This window comes from Pangasianodon hypophthalmus, chromosome 12 (genome assembly GCF_027358585.1).
Source record: "Pangasianodon hypophthalmus isolate fPanHyp1 chromosome 12, fPanHyp1.pri, whole genome shotgun sequence".
NCBI classification, from domain to species: Eukaryota; Metazoa; Chordata; class Actinopteri; order Siluriformes; family Pangasiidae; genus Pangasianodon; species Pangasianodon hypophthalmus.
Window position 1 is genome coordinate 12,426,500 of NC_069721.1, and position 20,395 is coordinate 12,446,894.

Consider the following 20,395-nt stretch of genomic DNA (forward strand, 5'->3'; position numbering starts at 1 on the left):
TCCATCATTGCACAGAAGTTTCTCCTTTGCACAGATGTCCACCCCCTCCTCCAGCATGGACGCGGACGCGTACCCGTCTCCAGTTAACGGCGGCTCGCGCACCGACGCTCCAGAAGTGGGGAAGCCCCGGGATCCCTTCTCCGGTCCGCTCGAGTCAGTGGCGCCCTGGAACTACACGTTTATTGCGTGCTTGATGTTTGCAGTGACTTCCCTCTCGCTGGCAGAAAACTCCACAGTCATGCTGGTAACATACAAATTTAAACAGCTGAGGCAGCCCCTGAATTACATTATTGTCAACTTATCTGTGGCTGACTTCTGCTTGTCGCTGGTCGGAGGCACAATCAGTTTCCTGACCAACGCGCGCGGTTACTTCTTCCTGGGCAGGTGGGCGTGCGTCCTGGAGGGATTCGCCGTGACTTTTTTCGGTGAGTCTCAGTTCCAGCGCTGTTATGGTGCTGAAGTAACGTGTGCATGCACTGGACTTTTCGCATGTGCTCAGAGGTCGTCGTTCTCCAGCACCTGGAGGATCTTTCTAAGAGGAAAGATCTAAGAAGATGAACACACTGAAGGAAGGTTGGCTTGAGACAAAGATCTAACACTCTTGAGTCTAATAAACAGAGCTTTACTGAGTTAAAATTCATTTATAACAAGGAAGTCTGTCCTGGTAAATTTAGTCAACTTAAGTTTTAATGAACTCCTTCAGCTTTTGGCCCTTTGGCTCCCCGGCTTGTTGCTCTGCGGAAACCCTCAAAGATTCTCAGAAACATGGTATTAAACTGTACATTTCTTCTCATTGGTGTGGTATTCTCAAGGGTATATCTATTGTACCTTTAGTATTCATCTATTACACACTTGGTAATGGTAATGTGAATGTAGCATACCTTTTAAATTATTAAAGGTACATATTTAGACCTTAAGGATGACTCTTTTACCTTTAATTAGCTTTTGGAGCAATATGTTAACGGTATTCTACATGCACCTTTCCAAATTAAAGTTACACCTTTCCAAACTAAAGGTACAAAAGATGTAGGGTTGCACCCTAGTAACAAGGAAAAGTACAGTTAAGGACCCCTTTTCTGAGAGTCTAGATTCCTACAACAGAGGATTTTCAGTTGCTAAGGTTCCAAGTAGAACCCCTTTAGAAATGTAGAACCCTTGATCATCCAAAGAACCCTAGAGGAACCATTGAAGAACCATTGTTTGTGTTGGCAAAATTAAATCAAGATATATCTTTCTCTTTGGCTTGTATCCATAGTAATATTATCCCCCTGCCATCATAGGTTAAACCTGGTCTCATGAAAACATTTTGAGCAAACAATATGTAGTTGATTTCATTCTATTTCATAAGAATGAAGTTAAAAGGTATGAATGCTAATCCTTCCCTTAAATTTGACTTTTTGCATAATTGTGTAGCTCAGATTAATGTCTAAAGCCTTCTTTTCTATATACAGTATGACTTCCAGGACAGTGTAAAATGTAACAAACTTTTTGCCTCGTAGGCATTGTGGCTCTCTGGTCTTTGGCAATCCTGGCTTTTGAGCGTTTCTTTGTGATCTGTCGCCCATTGGAAAATGTCCGTTTGGGAATCAAACATGCAGCACTGGGTCTTCTGTTCGTCTGGACTTTCTCCTTCATCTGTACTGTTCCTCCAGTGCTTGGCTGGAACAGCTACACAGTCAGCAAGATTGGCACTACTTGTGAACCCAACTGGTGACTCTCCTCTCCCTTCTTATTATGAGCATAAGTGAAATTTATGAAATGATTTTACACTCTCAGGCCCACAAACTGACTAATCAAAATAGCAAATGGAAGTTGTGTTTTCTTACCTTTCCACTGAAAGTCACTGTAGTTCTTTATAATCAATCCACAGAAAAAAACTCATGTTTCTTAAAGCTCAAAGCCTTAGGCAGATTTTTTATCAGTTGATGATAAAAACTCAAAATAATAAATATATTTTTAATTTAGGAGCATCGAAAGGTGTTCTTCAGTGTTAACACTAATTTGCCTTCATTATGTTGAAGGTTAGTTATGTAGATGACTAATACTGATGTTTGTATCAGCTGAAGAATCTGTCTATAATGCAGTTATGGCTTGTTGGTCTATATCAAGGACACTGACAAGAAATAATGTTTACATGACATTTTAATAATCTCTTCAGACATTTAGCATGTATGAGCTGTTTGTCACTTTATTTCTCATTTTTAAATGAAAAAAAAAGAGAGCTATACCTGCCAAAGAGCTACAGTTGTCAGACTGGCATGGTTCAATATCTGAAACCTGTGTACTGTTGATCTTGAAATGCTATATCAGATGTGAAAATGAGCAGAGTTCTGAGTCTTCACTTTCTTCATTAAGGTACTCGAGAGACTACAAGGACCATACTTACATAATCACCTTCTTTGTCACCTGCTTTATCCTTCCACTTGGAGTAATCATTTTCTCCTATGGCAAACTCATGCAGAAACTCAGAAAGGTGGGTTCTTTTGATTGTTCTAGGACACTGGAACATTTTTACAGTTTTAATTATAACACACTACAAGACTACACCCCTATAAAATATTTAATGGGATATGCTCTTCCAGGTATCCAATGCTCATGGGAAGCTAGGTAATACTCGGAAGCCGGACCGGGCCGTGGCGCGAATGGTCATTGTAATGATAATTGCCTATATGGTTGGCTGGACACCTTATGCAGCATTCTCCATCATCGTCACAGCGTATCCAACCATCCATATTGACCCTCGCCTTGCAGCAGCACCAGCCTTCTTCGCTAAGACTGCAGCTGTGTACAATCCCGTCATTTATGTGTTTATGAACAAGCAGGTATGCCTTCACATGGCTTTATTGCCATGTACTTCTGTTTGCCCACTGTCTGTGCTTATGTACACATAATGGTTGTGAGTAAAAGGTCTAGCACTAAAGGTTTAGCAAAAAATTGGAAGGATAGAGCAGGTAACAAAGAAGGTGATTACATAAGTGTGGTCCTTGTAGTCTCTCAAGCAGGACTCTAAATGAATCACAAAATCATGAAGTGATGTAAGAAAAATATTTTTTTATTAAAGTAAATTAACCATGCTAAAATGTTTCAATGCAAATATGTTCAATGTATCTTAATATACACCCTCTTTATTAGAAACACCTATGCAGTATACACTCACTGTCCACTTTATTAGGAACACCTGAACACCTGCACATTCATACAGGTATCTAATCAGGCAATCATGTGGCAGCAGTGCAATGCATGAAATCATGCACAAACAGGTCAAGAGCTTCAGTTAATGTTCACATTAAACATCAGAATGAAGAAAAAGTGTGATGTCTGTGACTTCAATTGTCCACCCAAACTGGACAGTTGAAGACCGTAAAAAACTGTCCAGTTCAGGGGAGTGTGTACCCATGATAGCCTCAGATTCTTGTTCTTGGCTGACAGGTATGGAACCTGGTGTGGTCTTCCGCTGTTGTAGCCCATCCACCTCAAGGTTCCACCAACAGAACTTTCACTTACTCAATGTTTTTTTTTTTTGCACCATTCTGTGTAAAATCTAGAGATGGTTGTGAGTGAAATCCCAGGAGGTTTATGAAATACTCAAACCAGTCCATCTGGTACCCATATCCATGCCACAATCAAAGTCACAGAGATCACACTTTTTCTTCTTTCTGTTTGACATGGACATTAACTGAAGCTCTTGGCCTGTATCTGCATGATTTTTTGCATTGCGCTGCAAATAAATACTTAATTTTCATACATTAAGTATTATCACATATTAATATACATATATAATAAATATAGAATAATCAAAATTTCATAAACCAATAAAAATGACCAAATACATAAATTGCTTAGCAAAGAACAAGGCAATAAACTGTCTTGGTGACTGTACTTGTTTCTCAGTAATGAAGACATTTCACCCCTGATGAGGTATTTTCTCAGTTCCACCTGATGATGGGAAAATCCTTACAGTTTAATTGCAGTGTTTGACTCATACCTGTGGAATCAGGATTATGGCTAAAAGATTCTTATGGACTTTTTTCTCAGCTATTTGCTTCACCTCTTTCCAGTCAGCGGAGAATTCTCAATAGCTCAACCCAGTGAGTGGGTTATGTTAATAATTCATCATTTTTTAAAATATAGATGCATGCTTAGAAAGACCAAGGTGGGGAAGTCTCAGTGGTGATGGATTTTCATTTGATTTATTCTAGGCATGTTCAGCTCCTATAGGCCCTCATCTGAGAGCACTAAAATTGTAAATATGAATGTATCATAAAAGCTACAACCTTTACCCTCTTTTGAAACTTTTCATATTAGTTGATTTCATATTAGTGTCATATTAGTCTTTTGCAAATTTAAAAACTATTCTGTTTAAAAATAATCTTTCGTCTGGACTAAGTCTGAAGGAAGTTGTAGTGACCCTCTCTTGTGGTTGTAATTCATTCCTTAGAAACATGTGTGGTGATAGACATCTGGATGCTTAATTGTGCATGTGCACATACATGCTGAGACCTTTCAGCAAAGTCACGAAGTGGCAGTATTTGCGATAAATAACCCCCCCCCCCCCCCCCCCCCCCTTTGTTTTTACTATATACTGAAAACATTTTGGCTTGAGATCAAAATAGATCAGTTGGATCAGAATTTCAGCTTTCATTTCCCGTCATGTAAATCTAGCCATTTTAAACAACTTGGCACCTTTTGTTTGAACCCACCCATTTTTCAAGTGATCAAAAATATTGGAACATGTGTCTGACAGGTGTTTCTTGTTGTCCAGATGTACCCTGTTAGATTGTTTGTTTAAACAATTAATAGCTCTGATCATTTAAACATGGTGGAAGTAGTGTCTTGGCTTGGGCTTTGCATGACTGCTTCTAGAACAGACTCACTAGTCTTTGTTGATGATGTTACTCATGATTGTAGCAGCGGAATGAATTCAGAAGTCTACAGAAACATTCTGTCTGCCAATTTACAGAGAAATGCATCCAATCTAATTTGGGAGCAACTTCATCATGTGGCAAGTCAATGGCCCAAATCACACTGCCAATGCAACAAAGGACTTCATCAAGGCAAAAAAGTGGAAGGTTTTAGATTGGCCAAGTCAATCACCAGACCTTAACCCAATTTAGCATGCATTTCACCTCCTAAAGAGGAGACTGAAGGGAGAAATCCCCCCAAAACAAACAATAACTGAAAGAAGCTGCATTACAAGCCTGGAAAAGCATCACAAAAGAAGAATGCAACGGTTTGTTTATGTCAGTGGGTTGTCAGTATGATGCAGCCAAATATTAAGTGCTATTTACTTTAAGACTGTTCCTATACTTTTGCTCACCTAAACTTGGGTGGTCTGCCACCAAAGATGCCATGTTCTAAGTTGTTCAACATATCAAGATGTATATATCAGGAAATGAAAGCTGAAATTCTGATCTATCGTCTCATTCATCTTTTGATCTCAAACTCAAATGTCTTCAGTGTATAGCAAAAACAACGTGTACGTTCAGAGGGGACTGTAGTTCTGTCATACAGCCGTCCCTTACTTTTTTTCTTGATATTGGACCACAAGTACACTATATGGACTATATTTATATTTGATCAACAGCTTGTTCCTATGGTTGGAGCTACATGTAACCATAACCATCATGTAATCATCAGTTCCTGACCTCATTAATGCTCCTGTGACTGAATGGGCACAAATTTCTATAACCACATTCCAAAATCTAGTGGAAAGCCTTCCCAAAAGAGTGGTGTTTGCTGTAGCTGCAAAGGAGGGGGACCAACTTTGGTATGAGATGTTAAAAAAACACATATGGGTATGCCGGTTGGGTGTCCACATATTTTTCTTGTATGTGATCATATATACTATATGACTTCACAGATGTTTTAAAAATAATTTTTTTAACTGGGCTAGTATGTGAAATACAGTTGGTTGAGTAATACAGGAAAGAGAGAAAAATGGTACTGTAAATAATCATAGACCATTTAACTGCTAAATTATTATTTCTTACTTTAGTTTGTAGATAATCATGACAAGATGGGTGACATATGTTCAGGAATACCTGAAAAGGGGATACCATTGTAATGATCCAGGATTTATCATTCCCAGCTGGTTCACCAGGAACCCCAAGAAAATATGAACAATTAGTGCAAATGACACATATTCATCCACAACCTTTTCTTCTATAATTAAGACCTGAGTTCTTTTGTTCTTACTCTGGCCATGGCCTGCCTGGGGACCTTTTCCTTGTTGCCTTTGTAATTAGGCATATTTCAAGTTGTTTAAATTATGTATACATGTTTCTAGGTTGTTTCCTAACAAACAAGCCTCCTTGATGCGAGGAATCAATGCTAATTCATTCCTCATGCCTTTTCTCTTTTCTCAGTTCAGGAAATGCCTGATTCAGATGTTTAAAGGCAATGGGATCAGCATTGACTCGTCCCATTTGAACCCGACCTCAGACAAAGGGCCCATCACACAAACAGAAAGTCACTTGGGAGAGATGTCATCCATTGCTGCCCGTGTGCCCATGACCATGTGCAACCTGGAGAAGACTGATGAGAATGATGAGGACGAAGAGCAGAACCAGAATGAAAATGGAGGCTCCACACAACTTCCTCTGTCAGAAAGCAGAGTATGCTCATTATAGAGCAACTCTGCCCAAGTGAAATGACCTATAGCCTATTGCCTATCTGCTCAGACAGCTGGGAAAACAGCACAGCCGAGCCATGCATAAAGAGGATGTAGATCATTCTACATATGTATATTGTGTTAATCTCTGCTGCTGTGTATTCCTTTGTGCTGTGTAATTCTGAAGAATATGTAAATGCTTGTGCTCATTTGCCAGTCTTGCATAGTGTTGTTGCTGATGTGTTGTTGTCCTGTGAAACTCTGTTGATGAATGAAAATTAACTAAATGTATGCATTTTTGCTTGAGTTGTCTTTAGTTTGTTCACGTTTTCGTGGCCCCTGGTAATCACAAGTCTTATTGCATAATTGTGACATTTAGTAAGTCATAGCATTTCTTGCAAAAAAATGAAATCACATGTACTTTGCCACTGTAATCTAGCCATTGTAATCTTATTTGACAAACTGTTTGAAGACTTGATAAGGACTTAATAAATATAAAAATACCACATAACATATCTCTTTTGTAATATAGTATAAGTTATAAAAAACATGATTCTTTGATTCTTGACCTTTACTTCTATAATGCAATGAAAAGGCAGGTTTGGACATTATGAATCTAGTTTGTTGAAACAAGTAAGTATGAAAAATAATTAAAAATTAAGTTCTTAATTAGTCTGTTTAAATTGACTGATTAAATATAAAATTTCAGAGAATAAATGTGGGTACAATTTTAATCCATATACTAGAAAGTAACTGATTAATAACTGGATGAACCAGTGTTATAGTTCCAATGGTGCTGGGTGATGTTCACACTGCATTATAAAAATAATCTTTGGTTTAACTTTGGTTTGTTTTGTTTTCATAGTTATCTTTTCATATGTATCAAGTCAATGTCAAAATCAGTGGCTTTAAGAGAAAATGCGAATCTGTCTATAAAGATTTTGGAAAGTAATCTGGGTGGATTTGCTTAGAAAGATGAATACCCCAGGACATATTAGTTTTATGTTATGTGAAGAGCCACTGCACCTACCTTAATCATGACGTACTCAAAATATATTATCTTGCTTTTTCAGAATGACAAGATGTCCAGTAATGCTTTGTAATGCACAAGACGCAATGCTAACATAACCATTGCAGCTTCCTTTTTGTCATGGTTTGCCCATATTTATCAGCAAGTCATTCTGTTTGAATTGCCGAAACATAAACTATATGGCCAAAAGTATGTTATATGGCCAAATGTTTATGGACACCTGATCATCACACCCATATGTGCTTTTAGAACACCCCGGATTTAGTCCCAGCTTTGCTGAAATAATAACCTCCATTCTTCTGGGAAGGCTTCCCAATAGATTTTGGAGTGCGGCTGTGGGGATTTGCCCATTCAGCCACAAGAGTATTAGTGAGATCAGGCACTGATGTCAGATGAGAAGGCTTGTCTGTGATCCAGTTCATCCCAAAGGTATTAATGGGGTTGAGGTCAGGGCTCTGTGCAGGACACTTGGTAAACCGTGTCTTTATGGAGCTCGCTTTGTGAATGGTTCCACTGTCAAGCTGGAACAGGTTTTGACTAGGGATCTTAGTGCCAGTGAAACAATACCTGAATGCTATAGCATACAAAGACATTCCAACCTTGTGGCAACAGTTTGAGGAAGTCCCAAGTATGGGTGTTATGGTCAGGTGTCCACATACTTTTGGCCATATAGCGTAAGTTTTTACAAGAATAAAGTTGGACAAAAATAGTTGCATAGACAAAAATAGTTGCATGTCTCATTTCTGTCCTCAAACTTGGTTATGCCTCCATTCTCCTTAATAACAGCACAAATCCTGTAAAATAAAGATTCGAGCAGCGTTTTGAGACAGTTCCTGTCAATTTTGGCCAACTCTTTCAGTTTTGGCCTAACTCAGCCAAAATTTATAGTTGCCTATTTCTGTGTTTCACCTGCAATCTTACAAGTTTGAGGTTCAGTGATGTTATGGGCCAAAGTGTACAAAAGGCAACCTCTCACCAACAAATGATCATTTGTTTTTATGCTAAGGTACATTAATCCAGGTGCACAGCCTATTGCGATTGTGAGTTTGTTCCCTCATTTGTTGAAATTAGGTTAATATGAAAACATGGACTTTTTCTGGGCTGACATTTATGTCCACCTGTTTCAATAACAAATGTATTTGTACATATGTCTTGTTAAATATTGCTAATATTGCTAATAACACTAGCTAATGGCCAACAAGCTAACTAGCTCATGCACAGACTAACAGGCCACATCTGCTGCTAGCAGTTAAGTGACTGGTTTTAACTTGATATGCAGTATATGAATATTCCTATGCCAGCAACATCATTTGTAATTGGCACAAAACAGAGTGAAACAGCAGGCAATATTAAAGGCGATGTGCACAACAACTAAGTTTATGTAGCACCTTTCTCATACTCAAGGTCATTTTATAAAACATGAGGCAAATGTACTTAATGCTGTTACTTATATGGGGACAGGAAATGCCATTATGCAGAAAATCTGCTGCACAGAAATGATCTAAAACAAATCAACTGGGTATCAACAGTGGCAGGGTGGCACTCTGGTGCAGTGGGTAGTGTTGGTGTCTCACAGCTCCAGGGTCCATGCTGTGTGCCCACTCTACTGCATTCGTCTCAGGTAATGCCAGTGACTACAAGAAGGCCAGGTATGATCTTCAAAGAGCCATTAAGGCTGCCAAGAGAGAATACAGACTGAGACTGGAGTGTCATTACTCTACTGCTGACACCCGGCGCATGTGGCAGAGATTACAAAATATCACAGACTATCCGGGCAGAAGCAGGTGTGAGATCAATGACAACAACCGCATCACACCTGACGAATTCGATGAATTCTTTGCCCGTTTCGAGGTTAACAACGAACCACTGGGTATTGAACTGACTAGTGGGAGCACTCAGAACCCACCATTCACAGAGTCATCTGCAGCTGTAGCAAAGACTCTTGAGAAAATAAACCCATGGAAATCAGCTGGCCCAGACAACATCCCTGGATGAGCACTTAGAACCTGCTCATTGGTGCTAGCTGATGTCTTCACGGATATATTCAATATGTCCCTCACACAAGCCTCAATTCCCACCTGCTTAAAGAGGACCACTATCCTACCGCTGCCAAAAAAACAATAAAGCATCCTGCCTCCATGACTATCGACCCGTTGCACTAACTCCAATAGTGATGAAGTGCTTCGAGAGAATTGTCATGAGTTACATCCAGACCAACACTCCAGACACCCTGGACCCTCTCCAGTTCGCATACAGACCAAACAGATCCACAGAGGATGCCTTCAGCACAACTATACACACTGCCCTCACCCACCTAGAAAACAAGGACAGCTATGTTCGTATGCTGTTTATTGGTTATAGCTCAGCATTCAACACAGTGATACCAGTGATAACAAGCTCTACAATCTTGGGGTGCCTCCCACCCTCTGCAACTGGGTTCTGGACTTTCTTACGGGCAGACCCCAGTCTTTTAGAATTGGGAACCACACTTCCAGGTCAATAACCATAAACACAGGAACTCCACAGGGCTGTGTGCTGAGCCCCATGCTCTACACACTCTTGACCCACAACTGTGTGGCCTCCCAACACAATACCAGCATTATCAAATTTGCTGACGACACAACAGTCATTGGACTGATAACGGGAAGCGATGAATCAGCATACAGGAAGGAAGTGGCTGACCTAGTGAAGTGGTGCCAGGACAACAATCTCTCATTGAACGTCAACAAAACAAAGGAGATGATTGTCGGTCCACAGAGGAGGAGGGAGCAGCACTCAACTTTGCATGTTGGTGAGACGGAGGTGGAGAGAGTGAGCAGCTTCAGATTCCTGGGTGTCCACATTACCGAGGATCTCACCTGGTTTCATAACACTACACAACTAGTCAGGAAATCACATCAGTCTCTGCACTTATTGAGAAGACTGAGGAAATTTGGCATGCCAAGCCGAATCCTCAGTAGCTTTTACAGGTGTGCAATTGAGAGTGTCCTCACCAGCTCCATCACAGTCTGGTTTGGAAGCTGCACAGCACAGGACCGTAAGGCTCTACAGCTGGTGGTGAGAGCTGTCCAAACCATATCTGGAACGGCCTTCCCATCACTGGAGAGTCTCTGCCATGGAGAGTCTCTGGAGAGTCTCTACCAACAAGGACAATATCAATCATCCATCATCAAGGACAATAGTCACCCCCAGCACAGCCTTTTCACACTTTTACCATCAGGCAGATGCTACAGGAGTGTTAAAGCCACAACATCACAACTGAATAACAGTTTTTACCCACAGGCCATCAGGCTTGTGAATGACACCCATCCGCTGCCTCTCCCCCCTTCACTACAGACAAAGATTACCCTTTGTTTATCAGAAGTGTCAACTACCCCATCATTCCTACACACATACACACACAAAAGCCTCAATGCAAACAACATCAGAGACTACAGACTAACTCTGCATACTTTGTGCACACACATACATCCTTCTTAATGCAACAAGCAATATGGACTCATCTACCTCTACGGGACTTTGCACATGCATGTCTTCTTTGTTACATTGCACACAGTACACTTTATACATGCAATAATTTTTGTCTCTTGCATTTTTGCACTATTAGTAATTTTGTAATTGTAAATTTGTAATTTACTCCTTGTGTATTATTTTCTTATGTCCTTAATTTATGTCATAGGCTGCTGGAGGATTCACAGAGTAAGAAGATCATTGTATGGTGTAACAGACTGTACATATGACAATAAACTCTTGAATCTTGAATCTTGAATCTTTCCTGTACATATGACAATAAAGTCTTGAATCTTGAATCTTGAAATGCACAGACTGGTCTGTAAAATTTATACACATAGTCAACTGTCAGACTGCACAGAATTTTTGCTTTGCCTGCCAATGCCAATACCAACACAAACAAAAACAGAAGTAAGTAAAAGCTAAATTGGACTTGCATTCAGTCACTGTAGCATTTATTTGAGTCTACTGCCCCAACACTGGTTCTCAAAGCTGAGAACAGCAGTGTTTCCCATGAGCCACGGTCGAATGCAGGTGATTTTTTTTTACAAGCTTTAAGGATAAGAAGTGGCATTCCCATCACTACTTAGTGATAAAACAACAATCTTACACATACAAAAAAGTAAAAAAAAAAAGAAAAATAGTAGGAGTCCCTTTTCTGTTTGTCCTATTTCAACAAAACCATTCACTAATTCAAACGAAATGATTGATGGTAATTGATGGTAACTCCATGGTAAATGATTGATGGATTTAGGGCCTAAATGCTCTTCACTGAGTCACAGCTCGACTTTGACAAAATTTCTAAGATTTAGTTTAAACAAAAAGTCTAAGATGCAGATATCACGTTTTAGTAATTATAAATTCTTGATGCTTGAAAAAGCTAAAATAATAATATCTTGGGAAATGTGACATCTGCTCCTTCTTCCACATCTTCATTCTTATCTGCTTTAACAAAAAATGTCTTACATATAATAGAAAATGTGTTACATATAAAATAGCTTTATTTGGGGCCTGTGTGTTTATTTGGGGCCTGTTTTTTTTTTTTCATAAAGGAGTCCTGTTTGCTTTGGCAAAAATAAAAATATCAAGACAAATGAACTGTTTTACTTATAAAAAGTTCATCCCTACCTTTAATTATACTTTAAAATATGTTCAGGGACAAACATGTTATTCTTCTGTGTTTAGCTGACTTGGCATGTACTCTAAAGCCACTATCTTTAGAAGTGGCCTATTTTCCTATGGTTTTGGGAATTCTATGTGTGGCAGCCTGGGAAATCCTTCTACTATATATAGTTCTGTATTTTTCTAGAATTTTAAAGTCTGGCTACTCCAAATGTCAAAAAGAGGAAAAGTTCATTTAAATATTTCATTCCAATTTTACTGAAAGACATTGCACCTACCTCTACATTTGTACCCTAAGCTACTTATGACAAAAAACAACATTACTACCAAAGAAATTACACATTTGCAATGGGAAATGCTTTTGATTATCAGAGTTATTCTCTGCTTCACCACCTGGTGTAAAAGTCACTTGTGGCATTTGAACACAAACCTCAACATTGTCTCTTTACTTGACTGGACTTTGTTCCTGATAACATCTGTGGGGAAATAATCACTGAGTAATCCTGTCAGTTTATTTTTAGGTCATTTAAACATTTTATAACTTTAGGAAAAAAATGTGTAAGAATGTGTAAGTGCTTCTCTTTGTTTTGATGATGTGATGCTGCATGCAGATACATGCAGATACCGCACATGCAGATACAGATGCCGCATAGACAATTTGAATGTTGGTTTCTGACTGTGATGCAGGACTCAGAGATATAGTGTAAAGATCCATATACCAGACGGGAAGTACCAAAATAGCAGAATCAGCTTCAAAACAAGGGAAGGGCAAAATCAAGGCAAGCTCAGAACTCACAAGATTGACAGGCAAACTGTAAGGCTTTGCGTGAAAATTCAAGTTAATTATAATAATAGGAAACACCATTGAAGAAGTTTAATATTCGGGATGGTGCACCCTCTGGCAGTCTGGGATGGAATGGGTCTGGGCAAGATGTCACAGAATCCTCCTAATTACTTTGAAAGGACCAATGAACAATGGACATAATTTTTGGCCAGCAGCTCCTGATTCTCTCTGCAGGGGTAAGCTATCTGGGGAAAAATGAGGTCTGACGTCTTGGGTGGATAATCAGACCATCTGGCCTGGTTGCATGGGTTGCATGTGTTGCCTCCCAGGTGCAATCACTACGTAACAATCCAATCATCCACCACTGGCACATTGGACAGTTCTCCAGGCCATGGAATTTGGGGGGGGGGGGTACCCCAGCACACACTGGAACTGGGCGAGGCCTGTGGACAAGTGAATGAGGGAGTTCTGGGCATATTCAGCCCAGGGAAGGTACTTGCTCCAGTCTTTCCAGTGGCTGTGGTAGTAGACTCTCAAAAACCTTATGATCTCTTGATTGAGTCTCATTGTTTGGCCGTTAGATTGGGGATTGTAACCTGAGGAGAGATTGACATTGATATTGAATTTTTTTTTTTTTTTTTTTTTTCTACAAAAGCCTTGCCATACCCGGGAGATTAAAGTTTCCCACCACGATTTGTTCTCAGGGTTCTTGTGATGCCTGGGTGTTCTGAACTGAGGGAAGCACATTGCTTCTTCTCACATGGACTGGGGTATGTAGACATGGGTAACTGGGCATTGTGGAGGTGTGGGATTGTCCTGCTGAGCTCGCTGAATTTCCTCCATGATTTTCCACTGCACCTCGTCTGCAAAGCAAGACTTGGGGAGAATGGTTTCAGGACTAGATACAGTGCATGAGTTCATAAATTCCTGAGAGGGTGTCATCCTTACCATGCTTGAAACCTGGTCTGTAGGTGAGCACAAAGTTAAAGCAGGTGAAGAATAGTGCCCACCTGGCTTGCAGTGGGTTCAGCCTCTTTGCTGCCTTGACGTACTCAAGGTTCTTGTGATCAGGGATGATGACAACTGGGTATTTAGCTCCCTCCAGACAATGTCTCCACTCCTCCAATGCTGCTTTAATGACCAGCAAATCCTGACTCCTCGCATTGTAGTTTCTGTCTGCAGGAGTAAGCTTTCTGGGGAAAATGCACATGGATAGAGTTTAGCTGGGAGATGGGAGTTTAGCTTTCAGATGCATCCACCTCCACTATGAATTGTAGGTCAGGGTCTGGGTGGTGCAGGATGGGAGCAGTCACGAAGCTCTGTTTCATTTCAAGGTGTCAATGGCATTCAAGGCTTCAGGATTCCATTTAAGTCTTCTGGGCTTTCCTTTGAGGAGAGAGGTCAGTGAGGCTGCCACAGTGTTGAAGTTGGTGAACCCCAGGAATCTTTGCATCTCTTTAGTATGAAGAGTCCTGGGTTTAGTCCTGGGTTTGGGTTAGGAGGTCACTGCCTCCACTTTGTTCTGATCCATCTCCATTCTTTGTTTGTCGAGAATGAAGCCTAAAAACCTGACAGATTTCTGGTGAAATTCATATTTTTCCAACTTGACATACGGATTATTCTTCAAGAGTTTCTGCAACACTGCACATACCTGGGAGATGTGTTCTGAGATCAGGATATCATCCATGTAAGTTATCACATAGGTGTTCAGGAATTTCCGTGAGTACCTCATTAATGAACGCCTAGAACACTGAAGGTACACTGACTATCCCATATGGCTTGAACAGGTACTAATAGTGTCTTGTGTTGGTTATGAAAGCCATCTTCCACTCATCACCTTCTCTAATGCAGATCAAGTAATATGCACTGTGGAGGTCAAATTACAGGATCTAGTCAGGTTGTCTTTGTGAATAGCAAGCTGGATGAACTGGTTAATTGTAAGGGGAGCACGTCATTGAGGCCTTGCCGGAACACGGGTTTCAGTGTGGGCTTGTCCCATCCATTCACTGCAGCCAAAGTGTGAAATTGTTAATGAAAAGTCAGCAGCAGATAATTTGTTTTACTGTTAGCAGTCTTTCGCTGGTATACTTTCCTACTTCTGAGTGGTCAAAAACTTCCCAGAATTTTTGTTTGAAGCTCAGGTAGGTTTGGCTCAGCAGTGTGGCATTAAATGTAGCGGTCGCCCAGATAAGCACTCTGATGGTGAGAAGAGTTAGTACCTGACAGATTTTTTTCTGTGTCTCTGGAAAAGTGCATGGGAGCATGAGCGAAAAGTATTACACATTGCATAAGAAAACGTTTGCATGTCCCTGGAGAGCCATCATATTTTTCAGGAAGTGCAAGTGGTACATGGTGTGGAATCACTTCCAGATTAGAGGAACTCAACTCAGATGGTGCCTGGATGTGGCATGCTTGCTGATCACCTCTGCTGGTTTGAAGAATCTCCTCCATTAGAGTGCCATTTGTTGAATCCGCTGTTTGTGCTTGTCAAGTAATTGGTCTTGGGAGGTTACAGTGGTTTGGAGGACCATGGTAGCAGTCAAAGCCTTCTGTAACCTAGAACTCAGAGACAGCATGAACAAATCCAGAACACAGAATCAGGGTTGATGTACCAGGCAGGGTCAAAATACCAAAATTGCAGACTTGATAACTTTAAATATATGAGTAATAACTTTAAATATACGTGTAATCAAGGTTTTATAATTTTAATAAGTTCAATTTAATGTTAAAGGTTTTCTGTGGAATGCTTCCAAGGCCATACCTGGAAGTGGTGTTGTGGTTCAAATTTTGGAACTGCTTCTAGACAAAATGTAAGCAAACTGTTTGCTGAGAGTGGTTTATGGCAGAGCTTTTTTTACATTTAAATCACAATGTTTTTTTTACATTTAAATCACAATGTTAACTGTCTCTTGGTTGTCTGAGAAATGGCCCAAGGTCACATTAACCCTTAATAATGGTAACTATACATCATATCTAAGGCATTTTTGGCTGATGATAGACACATTTCTAATAAAATATGCCTTAAAAACTTTTTCAGTCAGAAGTTGGAGATTTCTCTATAAATACAGGTTCAATACTAATCATAATTCACCAAAATGGCAATAATAATCAATTAGAAATACTGCAATCTACCCTTCTTTATCCACTGAAAAAACACATTATACCACAATTTAAAATGAGAACTTATGTATTACTCTAGATCCCCAGCCTACGCTTCGTGAGAATTTGAATATTATTGGCAGTTACTATGAATGACTGAGCATGCTGAAACTAATGAACCATGCTATTACTGAGCTATCTTCTTTCCCCAGACTAATTTAGTGGGCAAGGCCACTTTGAGGTCTGAGCTTTGATCCTCCTGCTGTTTGTTGCCTTTTATCCCTTTGGTCTGCTGTTTGTACTGACTTTCAAATACCACAAACACATCACCAAATTGCAGATGCAGTGGCACTTCTAGGAATTTGCCGAAATATTAACCTGCCTTTTAGATGTTCACATCTTATGACCGCTTTTTTAATATTCATGTATCTGAAAACTAAATTAGAAAGCTTACATGCATTTCCATGGGATGCTTATGCCATTACATTTTACCATTAATGTTTCACATGTATGTAGAAGTATAATGATGTAGCCTAATATCCCAAGAATAATGGGATAAATAAATGCAGGAGAATGGTTGTCTCTTCATATGGAATTAATAAATCATATAACCAATTCTTATTAAAGCTAGATATGAAAACGTAAAGGCTGTCCTGATCTTTCTGACAGAATTTTTCACAGCACTGGTAGGCTAGATTAATGTAGGCTATTCACAATCAAAACATAAACAAGATTTTCTGACATAAACACAAGGTATTTAAGGTGTAATTTGAAAACAGGGATTATATATACACACATTATAACATTACAAACAAGTGATGAGATGATGAGCCCAAGACAGTGCTTTATTTCATTTTTCCCTTTCTGCTTTTTCCCCCTTTAATAGTAAAACAAAAATGATAGTTTAATATCTATTTATTGTTTATTGTCTATCGGTTTGCAACTTCCAATGCATTTCAGATGGCAAACTCATGTAACATACCAATCTTATTAAGTGTTTCTTAGAGCATTTGGCCTTTTTTTAAAACTAAGATTTCATCTAGCAAAAGAACTTTCTGTTTCCTGAGAAGAAAATGGGTGACTGTTGATAGATTTTGGAGATTTAAATCAGCTCTGATTCAAGAAGTGACTTCAGGCTGGCCCAAAACTTGGGGAAAAGCATGAATTTTTTTTGTGAAGTTTAATAGATCACACAAATTAAGTGTTTAAGCTAACACTAATATCTGTCTACTTGCAACCTATAATAATTCCTATAACCTCCTAGCTTGTAGTCTCAGTGTCATTCCACCTCAGAGGCCTGAGACAGAACACACACGAAGGCCATTCTCATAACTTGCAGAGCCAAACCCTGTTTGCACATGCCTAGTTCTGTCAAGTATGAATAGAGAATAAATATTCTTCCAGTCTATAGTGTATGGTAGTGGCAGAGAATCTCCTATCAATGCTTACTGAACTGTGAAATAAAGAAAAAAAAAATCTACAAGATGCTATAAAATTGTCATATGTAGTACTTAGGGCTGCACGATATTGAAGAAAAATGAGATATGCGATAACTTGTTAAATAATGTGATATGCGGTACGATATTGCTATAAGTGTGTAAATATATATATATATTGAAAAACTGAAAATGACATAACCAATATACATGTCATGTTCTTTTGAGGAAAAGAAAGCATTCTCTGCTATCTGCGTCGCTCCAAAACTTTGACTTTTCGTAACTTTTTGAAGTATTAAAATCATTCAGTTATCGCAAGCCCTTGTGATATGCATCTCGCGATATTTACATTTGCGATATTTCGATAATTTCGATATATTGTGCAGTCGTAGTAGTACAGCAAAACTCAGCAGAGCACATAATATATCTATATGCCTATATATTACCAATACAGTCATTATTTATCATATTTCTTTCTGATGCTGTGTGAGGTATCAAGTACATGAATGCTACAGCAATTTGATTAAAGATGCTCTCCCGAGAATAGCTGTGTTAGGTCTGAGTTTGAGGTCTCCAAAACTTTTTGGATGCTCCCTCATCCTGCACTGTGCCTGTGCTGCCCTCTGCTGTACTCAACTGTAGTCTTAGGCTCTTTTTTATTTATGTGAGTCTGAATTTATAAGCATTTTGTCACTTACGTTTCCATGTTTATAATTCCAGATAGCAGTGCTTCATCACATTTCTATCATCCATGCTTGTACATGTTGCTTTTTTGTGTTGTGTGTGGTATATGGAGCTCAGAGTGTAGGGCTGCCTTGCAACCAGAGGCACAATCTACCAATGCTTATGTAGGAAATAATATGTTTTTCCTTGTTTTTCCTAAATGCAGCAGGTTTTATGGTTCCTATTGAGTAAAACCTTAAAACTCTGGCATTGTGTCTTTGAGAAAGACAGTTGCCACATGTTGCATCACTGAAGAGATCATTCTCAGCCAATCCTCAATGCACTAAATGTAATAAAATAAATCCTATTCTTGCTCTCAGCTTCGTCTAATCAGCAGTGATGCCAACATTTTGCAATATTCCTCAGCTCTGTTCTGAGAAATTGCGAAAATATAAGACAAAACTTATTACCCGTTTGTGATGCTTCTTCTTCTGTTCATCCATAATGTATGACAGATCATTTTGAGTCCTGAATCTACACTCTGTGGGTGTGATAAGACATGAAATCAAAGAATTGCCCTTCTGCAGAATACCTTGGCATCTCCATCTGAGTCAGCAGCAGTTAAGACTCTTTGACTTTCCTACTGAAAATGTGGTGCAAATAAAGAGAACATATCTTGTTTTTTTTTTCTCTTACAAAAATGAAAGTTATCCAGCTAGAGAAAATTTAATAATTTACTGATTAGAAGGTTCTTATTTGCAGTTAATGATGCTGATAAATTTAGGGGGAAATGGTTCTATAAAGATGGAAATACATGGGAATTTTAACTGTGTGAGGATATTTTACTGGTCCCCATGAAGAAAAGTTGTACAATATTACAAATGTAATACGCTGAGAAATACAAGAAAGTAACAGTTTGTGTCTGTGTGTGTCTGAAAAGAGGAAAAGCGCATGGGTGAGAGGTGAGAATTTTGCAAAGGATGCAAAGCTTTCAGGACAGAAATGTTCCTCTTGCCCTTCAGGAAGCAATTTCATACTGCTGGTTTGTATATTCACTGCTGACTGTGTGTCCTGACATGCTTTAAAACTCGAATGAATGGAATCTGTTTCTACATTTGATTGCGTCAGGTGTCTTGGTTGAGCTGTATAGAATTATTTTCCACCGGTTGTGTTCATAAGGGATCCAATGACCTGTTACGTGATAATATGGTATGTTGATTAGAACACTAAGACAGCACTTTATTAAGAAAGTAATTTTACTCTAAATTATTGTTTTTATTGCATAAAAATACATCAGTACTGTGTTTGTGGTTGTTCAGCTGACTGCTTTGTGGCTAAAGTTGTCCCCTACTGGGCACTGGTCTGTACGCTACCATTCTGTATTGTCTTTAATTTCTGTTCTTTTCTGTTCTTTCAGAAACTTATTTGTGGTTATTAGATACAATTGGTGATTTTGAAGCATTAGTATCTCTGTTACCTTACTGGTAGTGTTTGTACCTGTACACCTGCTGATAGAAATACTCAAACCATTCCATCTGGCACCAACAACCATGCCACAGTTAAAGTCACAGAGATCAAAATTTCCCCCCATTCTGATATTTGATGTGAACACTAACTGAAGCTCTTGACCTGTATCTGCATGATTTTATGCACTGTGCTGCTGCCGCGTAATTGGCTGATTGGATAACTGCATAAATGAGCAGGTGTACATGTGTTCCTATTAAAGTGGACAGTGAGTGTATTTCTGCCTCATGCCCAGTGTTCCCGGGATAGGCTCTGGATCTAATGCAACCCTGATCAGGATAGAGTGTTTACTAAGTCAGAGAGTGAGAAAACTTTAATATTTTGTCAACAATGATAATAGTGAGGCTTCAAGGGCATGATAACCAGCAATGTGTACATACTACTGAGACCTCAGGTGTCTTTTTGACACATGCTTTTAATGACAGTGCTGTCAATTCACTTTTACATTGGATTTGAATTTGATATTGGTACAGTGATAGAGAGAATTTAAATTTTGCTTCCGCTAGCTGATTGAAAGCCTTTGTTACATTATTAAAAATAACTATTAGTAAAACACTGTTTACCTATGTGGCTGCATTGCTGTCTCAGTCTGCTTCATTAGAAGTGAGGTTGCATGG

General features: G+C 39.2%; 1 protein-coding gene across 1 annotated transcript; it reads left to right on the forward strand.

The window, feature by feature from the left end:
- valopb (vertebrate ancient long opsin b) lies at positions 1–7,098 on the forward strand. The gene is made up of 5 exons (XM_034309464.2): positions 1–425; positions 1,500–1,710; positions 2,356–2,473; positions 2,583–2,822; positions 6,366–7,098. Exons 1-5 carry the CDS (start codon positions 35–37, stop codon positions 6,627–6,629), a joined length of 1,224 nt encoding a protein of 407 aa, XP_034165355.1. The 5' UTR covers positions 1–34; the 3' UTR covers positions 6,630–7,098.
- Positions 7,099–20,395: the final 13,297 nt, after the last annotated feature.